Source organism: Natator depressus, chromosome 8 (assembly GCF_965152275.1).
Source record: "Natator depressus isolate rNatDep1 chromosome 8, rNatDep2.hap1, whole genome shotgun sequence".
In the NCBI taxonomy this organism is placed as follows: domain Eukaryota; kingdom Metazoa; phylum Chordata; order Testudines; family Cheloniidae; genus Natator; species Natator depressus.
The window spans coordinates 65,330,815-65,357,304 of NC_134241.1; the positions used below are offsets into that span (position 1 = coordinate 65,330,815).

At 40.0% G+C, this 26,490-nt stretch overlaps 1 protein-coding gene across 5 annotated transcripts in view; it reads right to left on the minus strand.

Annotated features, from left to right (window-relative positions):
- Window positions 1-234: 234 nt before the first annotated feature.
- GPSM2 (G protein signaling modulator 2) overlaps window positions 235-26,490 on the minus strand; it is a 58,621-nt gene continuing 32,365 nt past the window's right edge. For 3 of the 5 annotated variants that reach the window (XM_074961210.1, XM_074961207.1, XM_074961208.1), the window contains 13 exons: window positions 21,387-21,608; window positions 18,308-18,443; window positions 17,793-17,935; window positions 16,350-16,473; window positions 15,937-16,052; window positions 14,566-14,721; window positions 13,480-13,588; window positions 12,575-12,704; window positions 11,363-11,433; window positions 7,080-7,256; window positions 5,370-5,526; window positions 5,000-5,217; window positions 240-923 (listed from right to left, as the gene is read on the minus strand). In XM_074961210.1, coding sequence (XP_074817311.1) covers window positions 747-923; window positions 5,000-5,217; window positions 5,370-5,526; window positions 7,080-7,256; window positions 11,363-11,433; window positions 12,575-12,704; window positions 13,480-13,588; window positions 14,566-14,721; window positions 15,937-16,052; window positions 16,350-16,473; window positions 17,793-17,935; window positions 18,308-18,443; window positions 21,387-21,607 — 1,935 coding nt within the window. In that variant the 5' untranslated portion in view covers window position 21,608 and the 3' untranslated portion in view covers window positions 240-746. Of the gene's footprint in view, window positions 924-4,999; window positions 5,218-5,369; window positions 5,527-7,079; window positions 7,257-11,362; window positions 11,434-12,574; window positions 12,705-13,479; window positions 13,589-14,565; window positions 14,722-15,936; window positions 16,053-16,349; window positions 16,474-17,792; window positions 17,936-18,307; window positions 18,444-21,386; window positions 21,609-23,444; window positions 23,616-26,490 lie in introns of all 5 variants that reach the window. The other 2 variants (XM_074961209.1, XM_074961211.1) reach the window with 2 other exon arrangements.

Consider the following 26,490-nt stretch of genomic DNA (forward strand, 5'->3'; position numbering starts at 1 on the left):
ATGTTCAATTTAAGCTAAGAGAAACCAGCAATCTTGATGTTTAGGAGATAACTTCGAGTAGAAACTGTGTCCTAAGCTAAACAGGAAATGGTCTTTTTCTGAATTCAGGTACCAAGATAGCTCATCATAACAAGACTTTTACTGACCTGAGTTCTGCAGAGAACGACTTTTCCCAATCCCAGTTAGATTTTCAGTAGATTCCAGGCACACACATGAGAGCAGTCAGGTAATTTATTCCTCAGTTTGTGGGTTTAAAAAAAAACTGGTATAAAAAAAAGTTTTTAAAGGACATATAGAACTATGAAATTTGTATTACTGTTAATTTAAACTGCTATAAACTTGTAGTGTTTTAATCAATGAAGCAGAGTACCTTAAACACTACATCTTATTGATAACAATGCTATCCACTTTCTTTTAACTATCTAAAGTACTCAGTGACTCATTTAAACTTGACATACAGTTAATCTCTAGCAGTAGTAGCAACTGTAGACTGTACCTTTTGCAGAACACTGATCACAAGAGTGTACAACTGTCAGTTTACTAGCACTATTTTAAAAAAGTAAAACTAATACACTTTGAACGGAATATCCAAATGTTATTAGTGCTACAAAACCCATTTTCCTTTAAAGGTATATTATCGTTTTCCCTGCAAACAAAGGAAAGTGATAGACTTTGTTAAAAATTACAGTACAATCTGATCCCCTAATCTTTGTTCTATAGTTGAAATTCCAACCAGGCTTCTCTTTCTAAAAGTCTTTGATAGGATTTGGTCTCTTTGTACTCGAGGGTAAAGGGACTCTCTGTTCATCCATTCTCTTGGCCTGTGATCTCAAAATAAGGCTGAAGAAATCTTCATCAGGTACAGTTTGTCCTTTTGTGGCAGTTGATGGTGGAGCACATCTTTGATCATCTAATCTGGAACCCTAAAGATTTAACAAGGGTTAAAAATTTAACCAGTGCCTGTCAGAAGTGCAAAAGCTCATACAATAATACGATTACTATTTCATTGCTAATATTCTGTATTTTCTCACTGCAGAAAGTTTATTTTTATGCACAGGAACAGATTCATTAAAAGCCATCAGGATTTCTTATTAGTAAAACCACAGGGGTTTTAATAAAATTATAGTAATATTGCCTCTAGAATACTGGCAGGATTAATACTAAGGGTATAATGCCTCATCCACTTACCAGGTGTGCAGGCAACTCAAACCCTTCCCTCCCCTCTAGCAGTTGAATGGGAAATACTATAACATACCCATTGAAGATGTCTCATCAAAAACATCCTGTATTAGAGTTGTGTGTGAAGTTAAGAATGTGGTTTAGTTTAGTTTCTTGTAAGCCCGTTGAGGTGTGAGTAGTAAGTATGAAGAGAATAACCTTTTTCGTAGGGGAATATGTTGGTGACAAGGAAAGGTGAGCAATAACCTTACAATATTTTAGTTTTGTATTCCTATTTTCTATCTATATGGACACTAGACTCTCCCTCAACCTTATTAGTGCCATTACACGAGGGCATGTAAGAGAGTTAATTTCCATTCCCAATTTGATCTGACATCACTCCTGTAGTTAAAGTAGGATACAATTGCAAAAGGCTTCAGCTATGTGTTTAACTCTGCAATTCAGGAATAAAATGGAAAATCAAACAGGAGAGGAATGGAAGAAGAGACATTTATTTTAAAAACATTAAATTAAATACCACAAACAAACCTGTAGCAGGATCCTTAACTAGGATTAGTTTATGCACACTTGCGTCTTACATAAAAGATGAAGAACCAGTTAATTCTGGCTCTGATCCAACTCCACTGCTAGCAAGGGAAAGGTGGGTGGAACCCTCTAGTTTAAGCTTTTTTTGGCTACAGATTCTCTTGTTTTGCTATATTCACTTAAAAGCACAGTAAAACATTGAGCAAACTGAAGAGGTAAAGCTTATCTGGCTTCACAGTAGTTTCTGTAAGTATATCTGTATGGTCTGCTGCCATGCCCTTTAGTAATTCCTTACAGCAATCTTCTCATCACAACAGATTTCACATTCTACCTAGGGAGGGTGTAGAAGCTCCTTCACTGTAGGTTTTCAAAAGGAGGCTGGATAGCCATCTGTCTTGGATGGTTTAGACACAACAAATCCTGTGTCTAGATGACCCTTGCCATCCCTTCCAACCTTTTATGATTCTGAGGACACTGTTTTACATCCCTCCCCCTCTGGCAGTAACACACTTAAAATGTGTCCTAGTAGTGCTGGACTAAATAGTAGTAATTTTCCTAGCACCAAATTCTGCTGTGGACTTCAGCCTGTGCAACCCCTATTATCTCCAATAGGGAGTGTAAATATTTTCCTCACACTGGAAAAACCCAAATCATTTTTCTGGACTAAGTGTAAGACCTCACAAAGGCCTGATAAGAAAAACACCTGCACCACCTTAAATGCATCTGCCTTTCCAACATGAAAGTACACATTATACAGAATGGAAAGCAGGCAATTCTGCAAAACACACACACACACACACACACACATCAGTAAGCCACCAGGCTACTAGCTACCTATTATACGTCTTCCTTCCTTTGGATACAGGCACATTTTTACCAACTTATTTTAAAGCATCTGGCCTATTGCAATGGTTTAACTACAGTAATGTGCTGAAGTACATATTGTTAATGCTGTACTGACTGCACAGGAGTGTGCAGTTATTTTTAAAACTGAATAGAAGTCTACACAATATTCTCTAACTTTATTTCCACAATTTGCCATCAGTCTGATGCAAAGTGTGGCACTTCTGTGGCTACGGCAACAGATTTAGGGTAGAATTCAGGATCTTCAGTGTTAAGAAAAGGAACTAATGATTACATTCCGTTTAATCCTCTTTCTGTTCTGGACCCAGCCTGACATTTCAGATCACTCATGTTAACTAAGTAGTAGAAATATTTCATAGCTTCTCTGTATTAAAAAGTTTTGTCCTTATGGAGGCTCTGCCACTGCGTCCTAACCACCTTCAACACCCCTTCATGGACTGGGAGGGGGCTGCTGCAGCTAAAATGTTGAACAGGCTGTCCATGGGCTCCTTTGGCTCCTCCACCTCCAGCTTGTGGGAACCTGTTTAAGGAGCTCTTGATGAACCCTGAAGTCATATGGTGGCAGTGGGTTGGCAGGACCTGTGACCTCCACATTTAGGGATGATGAGGAAGGGGCTACTACCATAGGAGGGACTGGTTCCTCCTCCACTACTGGGGTTGCCTCCACTGGGACTGGGGTTGCAGTCTGCGTCCAGCACCAGCTGGGGTGGCACAGTGGTTCGCCTCTTGGATACAACCAAAGGTGACAGCTGGGAGTAGGATTCTGGCATCTGAGGGAACCGATTGCCATTACACCAACCACTGCCCCAGTCGCCAAGCATCTGCAGAAGGTCTGGCGCCAAAGTCTGATGCTGGTGTCTCCTCAGGATGAATTCATCCCTGGCCTCCGAAGAGAACTCCTCCTGCGGAGACCATGGAGCCATTACCACTTCCGCCTGTCAGCTATGATGGGGGAGCTGGAGACTGGTGCTGTGGAGCCAGTGACATGGGACCGTGGATGTGTGTCACAAAGTAGGGATCAGTGCTGTGAAGCGGAAGACCAGTGGCATATCAGAGACCACTGAGGTGGGCCCATGGAGGGTCTCTCTCTGGTGGGGACAACCTTCGACAATTCTGAGGAAGCCGGTTGAGAGGATCTCAGAGCATGAGCAGCACCAGGAGGGACATTAGGTCCCTTGCTGCCTGCAATGCTTCCAGTGTTGATGGGACTCATAGGCGTAGGGTGCCCTGACTGCTCCCAGGAGTCAGCGTTGAGTCCTGGACTGGGCTTGTTGCCCTGGGTGGAGTCGCCACTACAGAGCGCAGCTCTGGGGAGGACACATGGCCCGGCACAGGTATCACCTCATCAGTCACTCTCCACCTATCCTCTTTGGCACTGGGGAGCGCCCTCTTTTGGTGCACAGTTTCTTGTGCCTCTTCCTTGGCATCGAAGACAGTGAATGGTGCCAGGGGAGTACTCCGTACCACAGCTGATTGCTCGGTGCAAAATCAGAGCAGCACAACTCCAAGGTCAGTCTAAGTGCTGCTTCCAGTAACAGGGCCTTCAAACGAATGTCCCTGTCCTTTTGTGTGCATGTCCTGAAGCCCTGCAGATTTTGCACCTGTCCTTAATGTGGGCTTCCCCGAGGCACTTTAAGCAGCTTGAATAGGGGTTGTTCACTGGCATGGACTTAACATAGGCAGCAGACGGTCTGAAATCTGGGGACCAGGGCATGCCCCATCCTTATGACAATGTCCCGATATGGGACTGCTATCTACTTTAGCTAACTACAGCTAACAACTAAACTTTTAACTATATACAGAACAACAAAGTCCAAAACCCACTGGAAAGCCTGCAAGGCAAGAAACATTCCAGCAACCATCCCAGGCAATAAGAAGGAACAGAGAGCAGGGGACAAGCAGTGCCCCTTATACTGGCGCATAATCACAGGCTCCAGGAGGTGATGGGGCCAGCCCCTATCGCTACCATTAAGGACAAAACATCCAGCAACTGTGCATGTTGCGCATGCACACCTACCATGGAACTGACATGAGCAAGCAGCCGAAGAACCTCAATGTACTCATCATTTCAATATATTCTAGAAGATTAAATAGGAAGGTTTCATTCACAGATTGAAATTAGAGCCTAATATTTCTAGTATCAAGAGTCTTACTGATGTTGAGTGTAAATATTGCAGTGACATAAGTTAAAAACATGAAAAAAACCTCACTGAATTTTCTCTCCAACTCTGCACATATTACAGCACCCAGCACTTTTAGAGTGCTTTTCATATATCAATTTCGAAGTGCGCTACAGATATAGGCATTATCCCCATTTTTGAGATGAGGTAAATGAGGCCTTGTGGGGGCAAATTACATGAACACCCAGTTCTTTTGACCCTCCCATATAACTGAGCAGAATTTTTTCCACATACTGTTCTTGTTGACTTACTTGACATTTTATTAAGATATCAAAGAAGTCATCATCTGATTCTCTGTTGTTGCTAGCCATTAGGTGGCTAAGGACTGACTGACTGTTGTGCTGATTGAGACGAAGCCCAGGTAAATTGCTAAAGTTGGCTCGTTGATCATCTAGGCGGCGGCTCTGTGAGCTTGCAAGTAGATCTAAAAATTCATCAGTGTGTGGTGAGACCATGGAAGTAGAGAAGGCTAAAGGTGGAAGGAGAAAGCAAACAAGTTAGTCTGGAAATGTCTTGGAACAGTAAATCTTGTGTGTTAGAACAGTTTAAAAGACTGACATCAACCCAAACCAGAGGCACATTATTTGGGTAGATATTTTCAAACAATAAAAAAAACCGTACATTTTCTCATTGTTTTAGATGGGGTGGAGGATGCTGCTGCAGCTGTCATTCTGCTCTTCTCCTGGAAACAGCATCTCTGATCATCCATCCTGTTGCTTTGAAACCGGCTCAGCAAGTCAAAGAACCCTTCATCTCCAGTCATATCAGGACTGTTTTTCTGAAAAGATAGGCAAGAGAGTCAGGGAAACTTTGGGTTATGATTGTCTCCTATTGAACTGTAATGCAGAAGCTGTGGCAGTTGAATCTGTTCATGTTTGATACTTGGATATTGTTTAAACACATTACAATGGAAGGTAATCAAGTCAACAAAAAAGCTTGCTTGTGGAAGATTTTTTAAAACAATTGAAATGTGAGCATTACATGGCAGAGTTAGTAGTCACCAGGAAACTAAAACTGCCAGGCATAAGTCAAAGACGTGTTTCCAGTTGCTGCTCTAGTTCTCATTATCACAAATGGATTCTCTCCTCTGACCTCGATCAAGTTAACTTAATTCTTTTTACTTCACTTCTTTCAAATTTAATACGAAATTGAACATATATATATTAATCTAGACAAAGCTAGTTCTGTACAGTAACTCCTCACTTAACATCATCCCGGTTAGCATTGTTTCGTTGCTGATCAATTAGAGAACATGCTCATTTAAAGTTGCGCAATGCTCCCTTATAACATTGTTTGGCAGCAGCCTACTTTGTCCACTGCTTGCAGAAAGAGCAGCCCATTGGAGCTAGCAGGTGGGAGCTTGGAACCAGGGTGGACTGGCAGCCCTGCATCAGCTCCCCTAAGTTCCCTCTGCAGCAGCTGCCCAGCAGGCTATCAATTGCCAGGCAGTTCAGCTGTCCCTCCCCCCACTGCCGTGTGTTACTCCTGCCCTCTGCCTTGGAGCTGCTCCCAGGAGCCTCCTGCTTTCTGTGCAGCATGGGGGAGAGGGGGGAAAGAGGGGTGCTATGTCAGGGTGTTTGTCTCCCTCCTCCCCATACCTCATCTCCACAGAGCGGGGGCAGGGGAACACACAGAGGGAGCTTGCTGGCAGCAGCTGCTGTCTCAACTTGCTGATCTACTTAAAAAGGTAGTGTACTTACAGTGGGCTCAGCGTACTTAAAGGGGCAATGCGCCTCTCTCTCTCCCCCCCCCCGTCTCTCTCTCTCTCTCACACACAGAGACCCACCGTGTCTCTGGCATGCTGCGTCTCCTCTCTCCATTCATGCTGCCTTGTAGAGGGTGAGGCTACATTAACAACAATCTGTTAACCCTTGAGGGCTCAGCCGAGTGCTGGTTCACCATTTAGCAGTAAGGCATTCCCTGGGAAATATTCCACCCTTTTACCACCACCTCAACCAAGCTTCACAATCATCATCGCTGTGTACAGTATTAAAATGTTTGTTTAAAACTTATACTCTGTGTGTGTATATATAATTAAAAAAAAAAGTTGTCTGGTAAAAAAATTTCCCTGGAACCTAATCCCCCCTATTTACATTAATTCTTATGGGGAAACTGGATTTGCTTAACATTGTTTCACTTAAAGTAGCATTTTCCAGGAACATAACTACAACGTTAAGCGAGGAATTACTGTACTTTAATCACTTTTTTCTGATCAAGTAAACAATAAGAACTGAAATTAACACACTCCAGAAATGAGCACTCATTTGTGCTATAGAAATTTTCACCGAACAAACAATTAAACCTGTTTAAGCTTTAGTTCTCCAAACATACCCTCTGAGAGCTTGGAAGTCGATGATCAATAGAATTACTAGCATCCTGCAGAACTTTGGAGGATGTGCCATTTTTGTACTTTTTTCCTTTTAATCGATTTACAAAGTGCAGCTTTGCTGAAGGTTTGGCAACCAGGGGTTTCTGCTTAGCAAGAATGTCACTGTTCCAGTTCTGAATCTAAGAAAACAAGAGTCAGATGAAACAACCCTTCTTTACATATGCTGCTGCCTATCATCTAATTAGCTTCACTCCCCATCAGTGAAGAATCTCTAGGTTATATTTCCTTTTCAATAGATGGATGAACAAAATTTAACTGTTAGGTCACATCACCTGACTTGTGACTATGAAGTCCTCTATTATCTCTAACATACAGTAGTGATACTGCACAATAGAAATGAGCTCAAAGTCAGTGAATCAAAGAAAGAACATTCCATTCAGAGAGTGCTGCAAAATACAGATGCCTGCAAAAGTAAGAGAGAGAGAGACTCAACATATACCCAACCAGTTTTACACTGAGTCCTCTTCTGGGAACACAGAAAGCTCCCAGCAGTAAGGCTTGGAAAAGAATTAAAATCTTTCAATATTGTCAGTGAAATTTAGAACTGTAACTTAAGTTGTAAATTGAAATGCTAGAGCATTTTTTTTTAAGTAAACTTGTCTTTTCCTCAAAGTCAAACCCCTTAACATAAGAAACATAAGAACGGCCATACTGGGTCAGACCAATGGTCCATCTAGCCCAGCATCCTGCCTTCAGACAGGTGCTTCAGAGGGAATGAATAGAAAAGGTAATCATTAAGTGATCCATCCCGTGTTACCCCATTCCCTGCTTCTGGCAAACAGAGGCTAGGGAACACTTCAGCACATGGTTTTGCATCCCTGCCCATACTGGCTAATAGCCATTAATGAACCTATCCTCCATTAACTTATTTCGTTCTTTTTTTAACCCTATTATAGTCTTGGCCTTCACAACATCCTCTTGCAGAGTTCCACAGGTTGACTGTACATTTTGTGAAGAAATATTTCCTTTTGCTTGTTTTAAACCTGCTGCCCGTTAATTTAATTTGGTGACCCCAAGTTCTTGTATTTTGTAAAGCAATTCAGATTTCCCTTTAAACTAGTCTCTTGTTTTTTAAAGAAACCTACATATAAACTCTCCTCTCCCCTAGTATTTCGAAACTGAGGTTACAGATTGGTATTCCCACATGTCTGGCATCTAATTAGTTTCACACTTCTAGGTAGAGCCCTGCGCGGATACAAAATTTATATCCGCATCTGATCCACTATCCACAAAAATAATCTGCAGATATCCGCAGGCCTTTAGAAATTAAATTTTGTATCTGCATCCAGTCACGATCCGCAAAAATGGTCCACGGATGTGGATATTTGTGGATATCCACTGATTTGCAGGGCTCTACTTCTAGAATCTGTGTGAACTGCAAGCGAGGACCTTATTAGATGTGCTGTCAGGGAGTCTTCTGTACTATTGAGCCACGAGCACCTAAAGAACCTGCTCCTCAAGCCAGAATTGGCCGCTCTTCTTCGTTCCCCCCAGAAGGATGGACTCCTGAAAGGGAGACCAGTACCTTCTCTCTTCCTCCTCAATGTGCACATAAACCAGTCCCACTAACACCAAGTTTGACATTGATGTGTTTTTCAGATTAGAGTATCGGCAGTGTTATAAATCACCCAAAATTGTTATGTTCATAAAAACCCTAATAAATCATAATTATATCCAGCAATGCCAGGGCCTTGAACAAGGTCCTTTTACACAGCGTAGCAATTCTACATGGTAGATGATTATGAAATGAACGGTTTGATAATCTGTATCAAACCTTATGGGCTGAATTCATCACATGCAACTCCACTGGCTTCACTGGGATGAATTTAGCTGTCTGGTTCAACCTTTGACATTGGGAATCCCCAGCCTGAAATCCTGTCTCCCCAGAAGAACACAGTTGCAGATCAGCAAGAGGACACACTATACTTAATATATATGAATCACAATTTGACACCTGGTTGACAAAACATACCATTTGATTACATTTGCATTAGAAACTAACAGGAAGGATTTCCTACATAGCAATAGGCAGGAAAGCTGTTACTTTGCGTGCTTGAAGTGTGCAGGAAGATTTGGCAGACTTTGCTGGCATTTTCCACACTTTATCATTAAAAATTCCCAGCCTAGCCCAATGGTCTGGCAAAATAACAATGACACAACTCAACATATACCCAACCAGTTTTACACTGAGTCCTCCCCTGGGAACACAGAAAGCCCCCAGAAGTAGGGCTTGGAAAAGGAATTGGGGATAAGGGAGCAACTCCAAGTGGTCCAACACAAAAGCAACAACAAAAAAGGAATTAAGTGCTCAATGATTTCATCCTCACATAACAGAATAAAATACAAAACACATTTGCGTCTCTAACAAATTCCCCTCAAAATGCTTTTCTAAAACAAAAATTCGGTGATAATTACAAATCAATGGTAGCTTCCAAAAGACACTCAATATTTGTGACATAGGAGCCTTTTAGAGCTTTTTCATGGGAAGCTATGCAGTTGAATTTTAAAATCAAACTTCTCCCTTGTTGCATAGATGCCAGACAACAGCAGCAGCATGGCTGTGAAAGCAGAGGTGGCTGCCAAAACAGAAGGATATCAGGGACCTAAGTCTGGTTAATGCTGTAAGGCAGACTCCTACTCAGAGATTAGTGTGCCAATATTTTTTGCCCTCTTGACATAATTATGTACAGCTGCATTAAAAGCTTATAAAGACTAAACAAATATTCTGGTTCTGACAAAGCCATTCATTGGCTGGCACTAACCCCTTCTTATTTGTACATTCTCTTCATGTTGGATATTCTAGCCATATCTTAAGGTCTTTCAGATCCTCTGGTTTAGGCCTTATCTAAACTCCAAAGAGCAGGCTCCTTAGCTGGGCTTTCCCCCCCATTATGCCTTTGGAACCTCATCCCTCAACTCCTTCTCTTGAGTTTGTAAGAGTAGTATTTTGAAAGGAGTCCTTTGTTACAGCTATGCTATGATATTTAGTTTTGGTTTATTATAAAGGCACACTGGAAAACTCTCATTACACAGTACCCCAGGCTATACTGTTACATACAGAATCTATATTTTTAAAAGTTATCACCTAAGCAACGGTTTAAGTGATCAGAGCGGTACAGGATAAAAAACTTCAGCTGGAACTAGCTGAATGTTCAGCAGTACATTGTGGGAGATGCAGGCTGGAGGCCAAACTTAGGATCTTCCATATCAGTCCCAGCAGGGGCTCAGAGTGCAAGAAGTGACTTAAACTTCAGCACCATCAGCCACCCAACATGTCTGTCCTGGAAGAGATTTAACCCTCTTATCTGCAAAACTAGAGAACAGGTTTGTACTATTGGAGGAGATGGGGATGAATAGTATCCCAGGATGGAGATTGAAGTAGAAGTTCCAACCTCCCATTAAAATCCTTTGGGAAACATGGATTTATACAAAATTGTCAACTTGGTTTGTCAGGCAAACAGGTTCATTTTAGGTAACTCTTGCCTTGAGGTTAAGGTACATCACTCCTCGTCAGGAGACCTCTGTTCTATTCCCAGCTCTGATAGACTTCCTGTGTGACCTTGCAGTGAACCTTCCAGTGCCTCAGCTTTTACATTTCTAAAATATATCTACTTAACATGGATATGAAAGGCTTGATTGTTTGCAAAGTGTTCTGAGAGCCTCAAACAAAAAAAAACTATAAAAATGTGATACATAAATAAAAATATGGAATTGTTTCATAGCCAAGGAATGATTGCTCTACTAATCTCTGGACAGCTTCCCCTTCATTTTATTTTGAATCAGTTTACCTGTGTAGTCAAGAAGTGAAGCTCTTAGGGCAAATACCTACTCCCTACATGCTTCTAATGTGTACTGCAGAAAATAAATTCTACAACCCTGAGAAAACATCCTCCAGTAAACCATTACACAGGACTGACTTTGCTACCATTGTGCTTTTGACCATGAATACTCTTTGCCACAACTAGTTTATTGAACGTCTCTGACTTCTCTAGATTTGTACCTGACACTTCCTTTCATTGATCAAGATTTTACTAGCCACTTTTAAAGGGGTTTGTATACAATTTCTGATGATCTTGCCCTAAAACCCATGCTCCTATCATTTAAATGAAGAATTTATTTGGAATGATCCACGTTAGGCATTTCACAGCACTGGTGCACTGAAAGCTATGAAACATTACTGCAATTCTTCTACTCAGAACAGAAAAAAAAGGAAGGAAGTGCCAACCTTTTCAGGTGTTAATTTCATAAGTTCCATGTTTTCCATACTGTGACGGCGTCCTACTCTGGATCTTGCACCTTTGGGAAGAGATTAAATAAGACTAAATAAGTTGGTTGCCTATGAAGGGGAAGGATACATTTTCTACATTTCAAAGCTATGTTGTGGTATATACCATTTAAGGTTTAAGACACGGTAATTCTAAGTTCCAAAATGATGTAATAAAAAATATTAGCATGAAGTAAACATCTGTAGATTACACAGGCTGAAAACACTTGGTTTTGCACTTCAGAGTTGAAGGCTAATTACCTTAAAACACAAATATAGACTGTCTCCTTGTAATAAGATTCTTTGATCCAGGAATGCTATGCTCTGGCATCAAAATACCACACACTTTCTAAAAAGAATTGACATTACACTACACTACAAAGTCACAGAAAATCAGCTGAGTTTTGAAGAGGCTACACAACCGTGGATGGGAGCAGGGAGAGAAAGGTTTGATTAAGGAGCTTAGACAGAGGAAAAGGGACATCAGAAGAGCCCACAATTTTTGTCGTCAGCTCCCCAGTGCCAGTAAGAATGCTATGGACAAAGGAGGCAAGGCAAAACCTGTAAGCTAGTAAACAAAATTAGTCGTATCTCAAATTAAAAAAAAAAAAAAAGCTGTTATATATTTGCTCTCATTTAAAAAAAAAATTAGCCACAAAGACAAATGAAAACAATGGACTATAGAGCAAAAATCAAACTGTTTGCATCCTTTCCAGCTCTATTAAGATGCATATAAATGTTGCTTTTAATTTTTTTAAAAATGGGATTGTATTAAGCGTTTTTTCCTCTAATTTGGAAAAAAGTCAGGTCCTCAAATGTCTCTCTATTAGAGGACTGACATTTTTGGAGGATCTGCATAGCAACATCAGCCTCTCTTCTCCCCTTAAATGAAGTGGTTGGGGAACATTCAGATTTAGACCATTCAACTTGTGGAGAGGAGAGAGACAGGCCTGCAACACAGGCTGTCCGATACCATGATGCAAATCTTCCAAACACACAAAGCAGAAAGGCCCAATATTCCAAATGGAACAAGCAGATACTTGGACGTGGGGAGGAGGAAGGGGGACAGGGGAGTGAGAAACACAAATTCAAAAGCCTCTGTACACAATAAAGGAGCAATCATTTTTTCCTCTCAACTTCATCTAAAAAAATATGCTGGAAGGAAACACTTACCATTCAAACTATTATCTACAGCATGGATTTCTGACATCACGGAGTTGTTTGTGCTGTAGCTTAGACCAAGCACCATTTGAAGATCTGAGAGGTTAAGTCTAGCTGTTAATTCTCCACTTCTATCCCCTACCTGCAACCAAGTACATTTGAATATATTTATTTGATTATTATTTATTTCCTCCAATTTCTAAAAATGTAACTATTGGTATCAGTTGCATGCTCTGAGCACCTATCCCATGAATCAAAATCAAACACACAGCAAGCATGTGTGTGTATATACATATGCGTGCGCGTGTGTTCTCATTTTGCAATTGTCGGCTGAGGTGGATATATACATCTCAGCCCACAACTGCAAAATGAGAACACACTGCTTATGGATTTAAAGTTTCTGTTCAACATCTTAAAATCTGGTGTGCATTTAGGCAAAGTTGACTGATGCACCAGAGAAAGCGAACAGCATTTCATAAGGTGACAGAAAATAGAAAGTGAAGAATTAGTCTACTGACAACTTATATGTTGCTATTTTTGCCAATTTTTGTTGATATTTAAGAAAATCTACGAATGCCGTACCTTTTGCTTTCCAAGAATATTACACGATTACTTTGGGTTTATGGCCTTGACACCACCACAGTGGTGACATTTCTATATAGAAAGATTGTTCCTGAATCTTTTTACTAATGCATTAGGTGCAAACATGCACAAAGCCACAACTATTTTTCCTCTTCACACAGATTTACTGGGGCCCCTGTAAACTAACCCGGCCCAGATGACACTACTTTGACACAGATTTTTTATTTTCTTCCTCCAAACAAACACAGTGTGTCATGCAGTCTGGATGTTTGACATGAGAAAGATCTTCAAGAGGAAAAGCCAACAGCCAAGACATAAGAATGCGCAAGTCATACCTCTCTTGAAATTTCTAAATGCTTTTCTGCAAAGTGCATAGCTTGATCATGATTTCCTAATGCTGTGTACGCATTTCCTAAACTCCAGCATGCTCTTCCTTCACCAATTCTGTAATACATTTAAGCAAACATTCAGTTGTAATCCCAGGTGGTCAGAATTTCATGCTGTAACTTCTGGGACAGAATCTGTTGCTGGGCCCAGTAAGCATAGGAAATGCTTACCAAACACCAAAATATTACGTACATTATAGTCACTACTGAAAGACATTTAACCAAGTATTTAAACCATCTATTCAGTGTTCATTTAAAACATTTACTATTTAAATTAGCAATTTTGTGAAGGTGAGATCTTTGATTTTTTACATTACAGAACGGACAAATAACTCCTTCAGTCTTGTGAACATTATGACTCAAATGACAAGATGCGGATAATGATGCAAAGGACCCAAGAGTTTAAAAATGCATAGGGACCACATTTTGTAACCCAGTTCATAAGCATTTTTTGCTTGAATTGCATTCTCTTTAACACTTGTCTTTCTCTACAAATCAATAAGCATAACATTTAAAAATTACAAAGCAATTTTAGTTGCCCTGAATATTAAAATACAGGGCTTAAAAATTATCTGCATTTTAAAACTATATCGTTTTAGTGGACTTGTCCTTTTCTTTCCAATTCATTCCTCCCCAGTGAAGGCACAAAAGCGTATCTATTGGTATGAGAAGGCTGCAAAATTATAGCAATCATTAGTTTCAAAGTAAAGATTGAGAGCGGCTGCGTCTTCCCTTAACAACCAACCACCGACAGAGGTGGAAGTCAGTCTAACAGTAACAGTGATTCCATAAGTCACGGGCTACTCTTCATCTCAATGCACCTGCACAAAGTCTACCTTTCATCTCAGGATTCACTAATGTGATACCTTTAAGACTACCACTTTTTCCTCTGAAGGGTGTAATCCTATAGCCAATCCATGCTGGGAACTCGTATTGATTTCAATGCAAGTTCCATATACAGAACAACTATAGGAGACGAAGGGTATCCTATTATCCCTTAAGTTAAATATACAATATTGGCTCTAAAGGACTTACCTATCATTCAGTTCCTGAGCGATTGTAAGGTGCTTCAGATGATAGTCAATTGCTTTTTCATAGTCTTGGAGCAAAGTGTATGTATTTCCAAGACTGTAACAAGCCTGTGCTTCCACAGCTCTGTCTTTAAGCTGTCGAGCCAGTTGTAGTGTCTTTCTAAGAGAGTGGATTATTAGCCTCACAAAATCACTATAGGAAAAATTCTGTTTTCAGATCTGTCACTATACCTGTGCAACCCCACTGAAATCAATACAGTTGTCTGGGTAAAATGGTAAAATCCAACCTTGGTTTTGCAAATTAGCTGCTAATAATCATCCCACAAGAGAATAATTACAGTTTTTCCACTTCCCATTTATCTCAAACCTTAAAATGGGGGAGAGGGGGAAAGTCCCATTGATTTCAATGGGAGGAGGACTGGGCCCTTAAACTGCATATTCTAACTTTAGCCAGCTGCTTCATTACTGCATTATTTATGCTGATTTTCTTCACTGTATAAAAAAAAAAATCCAGAGTATAATTTACAAAGTCTGCTGCCAACTTTAGAAAATAACAGAAACAGTAAATGTTTAATCAATAGGAGTAGGTAGTGTTAAGATACTTCTGCAGCTATCAAGGCAGCCAATCCCTAATGCTCAACAAGGATTGACTTGATTGGTCAAACAGTTAACTGAGTCAGCAATGTTCAGGTCAGTTCTGCTCCCTTTTGAAAACATTAGGAGGCCTGGGCTTCAGAGCTGAAATCTGAACTCATATGTAGCCCATGTACCTAACCTACCGAATGCAGATATTTTAGCTTAATTTTACTGAACTCTGTGCAGCAACTATATTTGCCTTGCTGTGCAGAAGATTAGCAGATAAAAAAGGGATGTTCATGAATAAAGCATGAGTATACAGCCCACTATGCAAGACTGCCTTTGGCATGTTTCAGTTATTTCCTAATGCACTACCGATCTCAATACAAGTACTTAAAGTCTGTGGATCGTCATCCTAGAATTTGGTGGGTATCAAGGCAACACGCTTAGGACACAGGAGAAAGCTAGTAAAAGCATGTCAACAGAAAGCAATAACCTGTACTATGGAGAAGTGCCCCTTTAAATATTCCCTCTTACTAGAAAAGGTAGAGAAGACATAATACAAAAAACCAGACTTTAGGAAAGGCTGAACAGTCAAATGACTAGAAAATTAATTTTAAAATTCTGTTAAGCACTAAATAATTAATTCTCTCCCAATTTGTGTTGTAAGGATTATTATAAAGCAGTATATCAAATGCTAAGCATTATTATTACTAAACAGCGGTAAAGACTTGCCTACTTTGATTATGTAAAAAAGGATTGGTACAATGTTTATATATAAAGAAATAAATTAACTAACTTGTAGTATTCAGAAGCTGTTTCAAATTCGCCCAAGAATATGTAGGCATTTCCAAGATTGCTGTATGCTCTTCTTTCAGCAGCTCTATCACCAAATTCTTTTGCAATTAGGAGACGCTGAAAAACCACAGAATCTTACTGATGTACTCAGTTATTGTACTTCACAAAATTTATCTGCAAGAACACGTTTATAGGGCTTTACCACTTCATATCAACATTTGTTTGTTCTTCAAGCAAACAACTCTTGAAAAGATTGTACAAGTGCTTGAATCCGTACTATTAAGTATCAATGAAGCATGGTAAGTTAGCATTTTAAAAGTCTACAGAGACAATACATGCATACAAAGGATCAATCAACAGCTGAAAAATGTTCTGCTAAAGTAAACAAAATTCCATAGAAGTACAGTCTTGTACCTGTTCATGGGCTATAACAGCATTCCTGAAGTTGCCTAGAAGGTAATGTGTATTCCCCAGATTTCCATACGCACGTCCCTGGGCTGCTCTATCACCCAACTCTGTCACTATTGTCAAGTTTTCCCTGATGAGGGGGAAAGAAAAAAAAATAAAAAGAGAGACCTAATAAGTTGTTCATAGGAAACTACAAGCCATAAAATAATTTGTCTTCCCATTACTACAAAGGAAAAGATTATTTTCCCTTTACTGGCTAAGTGGCCTTGACGTAGCACTAAGCATTATCTAGTCTGATACCAGCAGATACTAGACTGTTTTATCCTCCACAGGCTGGTGGGCTCAACTCTTGGAACAGGGGAAGATCATCTGCTCAGAACCTGCTAGCCAGTCTCAAAGTACATCCATTCTCCTGTGACAGTTGTGGCGTTTCCAGCACAAAGTGGGTAAAGGTTACTTAAGGAAAAAGACCAAATGTCGACTCAGATCTGCTGATGCACAGGTCTTACCTTTTCATCTCTTACCCTGGTTTCTGAGCAGATGGCAGTGCCCCAAGATGTTGGAGTGACTTATAACAGGTAAAAACAACGAGAAGTCCTTGTGGCACCTTACAGACTAACAAACTTATTTAGGCATAAGCTTTTGTGGGATTATAACCCACTTCATCAGATGCATGGAGTGGAAAATACAGTAAGCAAGTATAAATATACAGCACATGAAAAGATGGGAGTTGCCTTACCAAGTGGGGGGGACAGTGTTAACGAGGCCAATTCAATTAGGGTGGATGTAGCCCATTCCCAACAGTTGACAAGAAGGGGTGAGTATCAACAGAGGGCTTGTTAGCACTACAAAAAGTAATTTCCCCCCTGTTGATATTCACCCCTTCTTGTCAACCGTTGGGAATGGGCTACATCCACCTTAATTGAATTGGCCTCGTTAGCACTGACCTGCCATTTGGTACGGCAACCCCCATCTTTTCATGTGCTGTATATTTATACCTACTTACTGTATTTTCCACTCCATGCATCTGATGAAGTGGGTTATATCCCACAAAAGCTTATGCCCAAATAAATTTGTTAGTCTCTAAGGTGCCACAAGGCCTCCTCGTTGTTTTTACTGATACAGACTAACATGGCTATCCCTCTGAAACTTATAATAGGTAGAGATAGATAACAGTTGCGTGGTATTACAGAGAAGCAAATAGCAGGAATGAAACCAAAACCACCCTAAAAAAAATCCCCAGGTATGACTCCTTTACTCCTTTCATGTTTTATTAACTTATCCCAAATGCCAACATATTGTTGCTGGTACCATTAACTGGTGCTACTCTATACTTTAGTTCACAACACTGAAGGTTTCTTAATATTTTAAACTATTTATATGCTCCTAAGCTCCTTGAGCTAGTGATTTTTCTCTTTTCAGTCACAGCCTTTTGAAATCATTACTTACTCATAATAACCTGCAGCTTTTTGTAATGCAGCCTTTACTTCATCTGGAAGTTCCCCTGGATCATGAGTCCCAGCACAGGCTACATTTTTCCCTTTGGAGTGATACACATTTCCAAGATTATAAAGTGCTCTTGCTTCTCCAACCTAGAACAGAATATCAGTATGTCGGAAAGATTCTGAAATCCTGTGCAGCTCTGTGCTGTATCAACTATTAGAACCATCAGCCAAAGAAAGCAAGTTTCTCAACTATTAATGGGGAGCTATGATCATTTTGGAGAGTTACACCCCCAGAGCATCCCAACAAAGCAGTTGTGCCTGTGCCTCTGGTGCTTCCACCTGTAATATCCTAAGTAGGAGCACTCAAACTTGCAGGTATCTTCATAATGTAAGTGGTTACATGACAAGCCACTCAAGACCACTATACAAAGACTCATCAGTATGTGCTACTACTTCTATAATTATTGTTCTATAAAATTACAGCCAGATTGACAGTAACTGAATGTTCACCATTCTTACCTTGTCATTAAGCTCTCTGGAAATATCTAGGTGCCTTTGACAACAAACAATAGCATCTTCAAAATTCCCAAGCACCTTTAAGGTGTTTCCCAAATTACCACTAGCTTTAGCTTCACCTAGTTGATCTCCAATGGTCCTGAAATTAAAAGAATACAATAATCCAGTAAATCCTGTACATTTGCAACAGATATATGTTCAATGCACTGTAAACAGAATTACATGGAAGGTTATTTCTCTTCATAAGATCTACACTAGTATAAAGTGCACATTTCGTTCACAATTTATAAGGTTATAGGTTTATTTTTCTTTTATAAATAAATTATATGCACACACACAGTTCAATTGTAGAATTCAGCTTAGCAGAAACTGGGGGACATTTATTTTAATTTTATTAGAACTGCTATTTACTGCCTTTGTGTATGGTGTGACACTGCACCCCATATTCTTCATAGTGATATTAGTAGGATATAATTATATCATAATTATGATGTATTTTATGCAAGATAAGGCATGTGAGGTATCACTGGAAAGGTTATGGGCTGCTAAATATGATTATCCTATTTGTATGCATGTATCATTTTTGTATCCGAAGTTATGAATATTGACTATTTATCTATTTCACAGGTAGCTATTCCTGGACAATGCCCACTAGGCAAAATGCTCTCAGTCTAGATCAAGGGCGGCCAACCTGAGCCTGAGAAGGAGCCACAGTTTACCAATGTACATCGCCAAAGAGCCACAGTAATAAGTCAGCAGCCCCCCCTCACTTCCCCCCCCCCCCCCCACTCCCAGCGCCTCCCACCCACCGGCAGCCCCACTGATCAGTGCCTCCCTTTCCCTCCCAATCAGCTGTTTTGTGGCATGCAGGAGGCTCGGGGGTGGGGGGGAGGGGCGGGAAGGGGTGAAGTGGAGGCAGGGCCTGTGGCAGAGCCAGGGGTTGAGCAGTGAGCATCCCCTGGCACAGTGGAAAGTTGGCGCCTGCAGCTGCAGCCCCGGAGTTGGTGCCTGTACAAGGAGCTGCATATTCACTTCTGAAGAGCCGCCTGTGGCTCCAGAGCCACAGGTTGGCCACCCCTGGTCTAGACGGCTGGCTGGGAAGGGCCCATTCAGGTTAATGAGCCATCCAGAAGAAACAATAGGATTTAGGAGAAGCTTGTCTCACCTGGTGAGCCTTCCTGTGAACCTGCCAAAAAGACAGTGGGGGATGGCTGCTGTGACTCTATAGAGACATGTGACCAGATCACCTGGTGCTGGACTCCATCTTGGGATTTTAGTATTTTTCCCATTGACTGGCGTGGGAACCAAGCTTTGAAACACAGGATTCCCACCATATGTAAAAGCTATATAATGCAGGGGAGTGACATCATTGAGGTTCTTTACTGACTCCCCACCCAAGACAACTCCTGGAAACACCTAAGAAACAAAGACTGAACTTGCAGAAGTGCTGGACCCAGACTAAAGAGATTTTTAGCCTGTGAATGGAACACCTGGGGATTCCAAGCTGTAAGCAAGTGCAGCTTGCCTCTTAAGAATCTGCAGCCTGCTTGTATCATCACTTAGGTGAGAATCTGCTATTCATATCCAATCTATTTAGTATATTAAGCTTAGTTCACGTATTTTGTTTATTTGCTACGTAATCTGCTTTGATCTATTTGCTATCCCTTATAATCAATTAAAAAATTTATCTTCTGTAGGTAATAAATTTTTTTTTTTTACACTTTCTCTAATCCAGGGTGTGAGAATCATAACTTGGGGTGAAAGACTGTTGCATATTCCTCTCCACACTGTGGGAGGGGGCGCATTTTTTGAGCTTACACTATACCGTTCCCTGTGCAGCACAAAATGGAATAATTCTGGGTTTATACTCCAGAGGGGGTGTCTGCCTGAGGAGCTGGTAGGTACCTTAGCTGGAGCCTTCCCATACAGGGGCAGGTCAGAGAGCCTGCCTGCATTTAACTATAGCTGGATGTATCCCTTTGTGTATGTATGCTGGTGAAAGAGCAGGCTAGAGAGGACTTTGCAGCTTGTCACAGCAGTACAGTGTAAAAGGAAGCCCAGGCTTGTGGGTCAGGAGGGCACATTGGTAACCCAGTTTCTGTTGGCACCCTGGAGGGGACCAGTCACATATGCCACAGCTTACTTATTGGTATGTTACACCAAAAAACCCAGGACCCTGGAAGATCATTGTGATAGTACTCTAAAGAAAGAGGGAAAAATGTCAATGCAAGAAGCTATTTTTCTTCTGGAAATCTGAAATCTCTGGCTTGAATCTACAATTGTTGTCCGCTGTAATTTGTCTTTGGGGGGACAAGGATGAAATCAATACAAATTAATGTGTCAATTCTAGATACCTTTACTATGCAAAGTTGGCAATGAATAGTTAGGTGTCACAACTTGGTGTAATAGCACTATGTTCATACCTTCCCCGGAACCTAAATTAAGGTCTATTAGAACATTTGTCTTCATGAGGGAGGAAAAATTTCAAATGCAACAGTCAAACAATTATCCAGACCTCCTGCACTTAAGGTATAATTTTTTTCTCAATGTTGTATAGGAACAGCTTCTTTAGATTATACTGCTGAAAACTTAAAATTTAAACATGGAAGTCTGAAAACTAGAAGGGCTTGGAAAAAAGAATCAAATATATGTAATGAAAAGCTTAAAATGTTAAAAGATACCTGTAGAAACACCACATGAAATGTACATACTTCGTATATTTTAATCACATCATCACATTATTAGTTTTAAAGAGAAATATACTAGTGAGCTGTGTCTATTAAACAATAATGGCAGCTTAATTTTTGGAGAGCCAGGTAGAGTTAGCTTTAGAAACAGGAAAGGGTGAAGAACTGATGGATTTAAAGAGGAAGCCGTCACAAATCTGGCAACCCTACATCTCCCCAGTAAAGCGATAGCCAAATTATTTGCCAGAATACTAACCGCCACCCAATCTCCCACCACTAGCACATCAATGTCTCTAACAAGCATTAACAATGAATGTTTCACTGAACAAACCATTGCTCATCTTCACAAGAACAGAACAGAGATTGAGGATGTACCTAATGGAATACAAAATTACCTTGCAAGGGTTAAATCATGGTGGTGGTATTCCAGAGCTTTTGCATATTCATGCAGGTAGAAATAAGCATTGCCTAGCTGACTGTAAATAGCACTAAGTGTTTTTAGATCTTCTGTTCCAACCTGAACTGCAGCTTCAAAGAAAGACACGCCAGCTCGACAATCTCCTGCTTTACACAGTCGCTCGCCTTCCAAGGCCAGCTCCAGACAGGAAGCTTCCATTCTGCACAATTTGAGGGGGAAAAAGGTAACGTTCAGTCTAAATATAGTTCTTTCCATAAGAGCCTGAATTCTGAAGACATTTATGCACAGGAAGTTTCTCTGAATACTAGAAACCTACAAATACACATTAAAAACTCTCTACGTTTGTTTGGAACAAGGTTTCCTTATCACAAAGCAAGCATTAAGTTTACTACTATTACATTATATAAACTGGTGCTGGTAACGAATGTAGAATGTTCTACACAAAGTCAGGAGAGAAAAATCCTCTCTCAATATCTAAAACCAAAAATTTGGATATTGGGCTAGGTCTCAGCCAATCAGGGCCGTCCTTAGGATTTATGGGGCCCTACGCAGTATTATTAAACTGGTGCCCCTTTGCCCGATGGCAGTCCAGGCTTGCAGCCCAGGGCGGGGGAGGGACGAGGCAGGAAAGGATACTGAGACTCACGGCAGCGGAGACACTCAGTTCTCCGCAGAGACCCCTGCACCCTCTCCCTCATGCACAATGTGCGGCGCTGGCGCATTTGGCTCTGTAAATATGGCCCATGCCTAAGGAGACTGCAGTGCACACTGGGTGTGCGGGAGTCGACCCGCTCTTACCTGCTGTCATGGGCAGTGGGTGAAGCTGCTGCTTGGGGAGGTTCGCATACACCTGCTCCGTCCCAGGCCCCGCCCCACTCCACCCAGGGCCCTCTCTCTCCCCACTGTCTCCTTCCTCTCTTCCCTCCCACACCCTGCTCACCCCCTTCCAGCCAAATCCCTGAACCAAAATGAAGCAAATGACATTTGGAAAAAACACACTTCTGCAATTTCTTTCTAAAGAAAATGAAGCATGTTTTCCATTCCATGCCAGATGGTGAAGACTGGATATGCAGAAGGTACCTAATTAAAAGCACTAAACTGGGAAATAAAAAATGTCAGTCACAAGTTTTTTGATATGCCCTGAAGTTTGTCAGAGATTTAGTTGCAAAAAAACTTTGTAGGAAGGGCGAGTCAGCTGTCTTGCTGAATACAACATTAAATATTATGGAATACATGATGCAGCTCTTCTCTGTTTTACATTCTCTTAATCAGTATTTCTAAGTTGATTTTACATTTTAAATGTACTCTTAAGCCTTCATAAAGTTATCATTCCAGATTACTACATATTTAACTCACTGAAACAAAGATGTTATTTTAAATTAATCAGTCACAGAGGTTTAATGTGTTTATAACAATGTTCATTGCTTTTAGAAAAAGGGAACACTAATTTACTTTGTGTGACCACCATAACAACAGACATGTTTATGAAATTTCACCAATTTTGAAAAATGTGTTTCCAAAGATTTTAGGCATAACAAAGGATTTTATATCTCACTAGCTATCGATTTTGCTGGAGGGTTCTCTTAAAACTAGTTCATCAGCTAGTCAGAAGTAAAGAAAGGGAAACACTCTGTCCAGCTATCTAGAAGGAAAGGGGTGTTGTCCCTTTAAGGGCTCTCTTCAACGGGAGAAAGGGATGGAGAGAAAGGACAAGACGACTTTGGAAGCAAGTTTTTTGTACTATAGTAATTAAAATTAAAATGTGTATTTTAGATACGGGTGGTCTTTTGAAGGATTTCTTTAAAAAACTATTTTTCTGAAGAGCCAAGCATTTAAGGCTAAAGATGTTTGTGCATCTAAAAATCTATGCAAGGATGTTTTAGAGATGTGATTTTATAATCTTCACCAACTCACTAATGAAATATTTTTAAATCAAATTTTAAACTAAGGTCCTGTAGACTAACATGTTCTGAGTAAATATTACAGTAATGCACAACTGTTTTTGTCAGTAAATTCAGAAACTAACAGTATATACCTGGGGGTTGGCAAATGCCTGTTAAATGGCTTCATTACCACTTGCGTGGCTCTTTAACAGTTTCAATGTTGCGCTAATAGGTCTGGCAGGCTGGAAGGCTTTTTCACTTTTAAGTTACTAGATCCCCTCTGGAGTAAGAGTCACCAGGCTGCCGCAGTCAGCTGTGGGAGCCTGCAGGAAAGGTCAGAACAGGGATAGGAAGAGCTGGGAGCATGGACACTAAGACCAGTGGTGCCCCAAATTTTCAGGTGCCCTAGACAGCCACATATGCCTAAGGATGGCCCTGCAGCCAATTACTAGGAAAAATTTTGTCAGGTTTTAGCAGATAAACCAAACCTAAACACTACAGTGTAGTCTGAGCAACTACTACAATTTTGCAAAAAGAAAAGGAGCACTTGTGGCACCTTAGAGACTAACCAATTTATTTGAGCATGAGCTTTCGTGAGCTACAGCTCACTTCATAGTTTCCACAGTATGCATCCGATGAAGTGAGCTGTAGCTCACGAAAGCTCATGCTCAAATAAATTGGTTAGTCTCTAAGGTGCCACAAGTACGCCTTTTCTTTTTGCGAATACAGACTAACACGGCTGTTACTCTGAAACCTACTACAATTTTGAAATGTGTAGGACCAAACCTTGAGGTCTTACCCAGGCAAGTTTTCATTAAGGTCAAATGGGATTTTGCCTTAGTAACAACTGAGAAAAAACAAAGGAGATCAGAATTCAGCCCATTCAAGAGCGCTCTCTCTCAACACTATTCTTGTTCTTCGTCTCTCATTGTCATTCCAGCAAGGAAACCACGCAGCATTCGAGAACAAAACTGAAAACTTTCCTATGAAGTGAATTTGAAGTGAAGAGAAGCGGATTTGTTCAACATGGAATAAGGATTTTTAAAATATCCTGATTATACTGAAACTTATTTCCACATCAATATTGCTACCATGCAGAATGTGCTCTTAAGAGATAAAGTGTTAGCTTTTTTTATACAGACTGATTTTCCAGAGATTTATGATATTTTGGCCTTATATAAAACCTTAAGGACTCTAAAATGCTTTACAAAGGTTATAAAAGTTCCAATATTTAGGTGAGCTAAAAAATTCTACAGTACTGTCAAAAGTATCAGCTGACATTTGGTTTGGACAAAATATAAATTGATGGTTTCAATTTTAATAGATTTATGGTTTACAGTAGCTAAGAAATGAAAAAGGATCCAGTTTAACATGTGCTCGCACATCTGATGTATGCTAGTAGTTAGTCAGTGGAACTACAATAACTTCCCCAGCTGAGGTTCTGCCCCAAAAAGATGATATTTTTAATTTTAAAGTTAGATACCATAATTACGCCTGCAAAATGTCATGCCTTTTTTTTTTTTTTAAAACAGCTAACAGAGAAACATTTAAATTAACTATTGAACAAGTACATTCACTACTTTTTCTAACGTTTTAGGTACAATATTTTCCAACTCACTTCAATGGTACTTGCCATTAGATGGCCTTGTAATGTCAATACAACTCTATGGAAACTAAATGGCACTGTAAAGAACAAAGTGAATCAACTACCCGACAAACAGACAACAACAAGTATCTCAGTTAAGGTTGTTTTACTCAGAAGAAGCAGTCAGATACTTGGAAGATGTTTCACTAATGTGAGCCAAGAATGTGAATAGTTACAGATATTTTCTGCATTGTTTACAATATAGCACTGCTATCAATTTATAAAGTAGTACAAAGTAAAGTTGCAACAGGAGTACATTTTGAGCTTAGGCCATGCACAAAGCAGCTTTGTTAGGAGAGCTGCAATAATCAAAAACGCCCTCCTTGTGCATTCAATCTTATAAACTGCTGAATTGTTAGTAATTACACATGAACATTTTCTACTGTTCCTCAAAAGACCCATACCTAAACAAGGACGTCAGGATTCTCAATCTGAAGTAGTATAACCACATTATTTTCAAAAGTATAGACATTTATATAAGCATTAAAAAAGGTAATATGCTAATAAATTCCAAAAATAAAATAGAAGTCCATGCTTTGGAAAAAAAATCTGACAAACTGAAGTCTTATTCTGGAAAACCACTCACTAAAATATACCCATAACTTCTAAAAATTGTTCTTTAACTTGGTTTACAAAGTAGATACAACAGCTACTCAATACCAAACTGCCTTTCATCCCCAAAACTATCTTTCAGAATCTAATTGCTTATTCTCAGCATAACATTTTAAATGCAATTAAACATTTTCTATTATTAGTGTTCCTTTCCATCACTAGGACAACCAGTTATAACTCTTCATCCGATGTTCTCCATTTTTTATTAATTATTCTGCACAACTGCAACATCATGCATTTCTAGGCTAAAAGGAAAAATCTTTGGCCTCTGAGTTATTTAAAAAAGGAGTACTTGTGGCACCTTAGAGACTAACAAATTTATTTGAGCATAAACTTTTGTGAGCTACAGCTCACTTCAGAGCTTATGCTCAAATAAATTTGTTAGTCTCTAACGTGCCACAAGCACTCCTTTTCTTTTTGTGAATACAGACTAACACGGCTGCTACTCTGAAACCTGAATTATTTAAAGTTTTTATTGGGTAGGACACTGACCTAATTAAACGTCAAAACTAGATCTGAGGAAATTAGTACACAGTACTATAAAAGCTCAAAAATATTAGATAACATTTTACCTAAACTGGGAGGAGAGTTTAAGCATGGAAATTGCATACAGCAGCTGGTACAGTTTATTATATGTTCACACCCTAGTGACGTAGAAAACATTTAACACTCAGGCAAATCTCTAGTACAATGAGAATTAATACGTCAAACCATTGAAAAGCAAAATCACTAACACTGGCAATTAAAAATATCCCCCAACACCAACAGCTATTTCACTGGCAATACTAAAGTGCAGATAGATATCTAGGCAAAACACTGAGCTGAAGAACAGTTAATGTAACTTTTATATTATGAAACACTGATTAAGGAATTAGTAGGTAACAAAACATTTTATAAAATCTGAGCAGGAACAAAGTATTCTGAAAGCTCCACTGGACTGC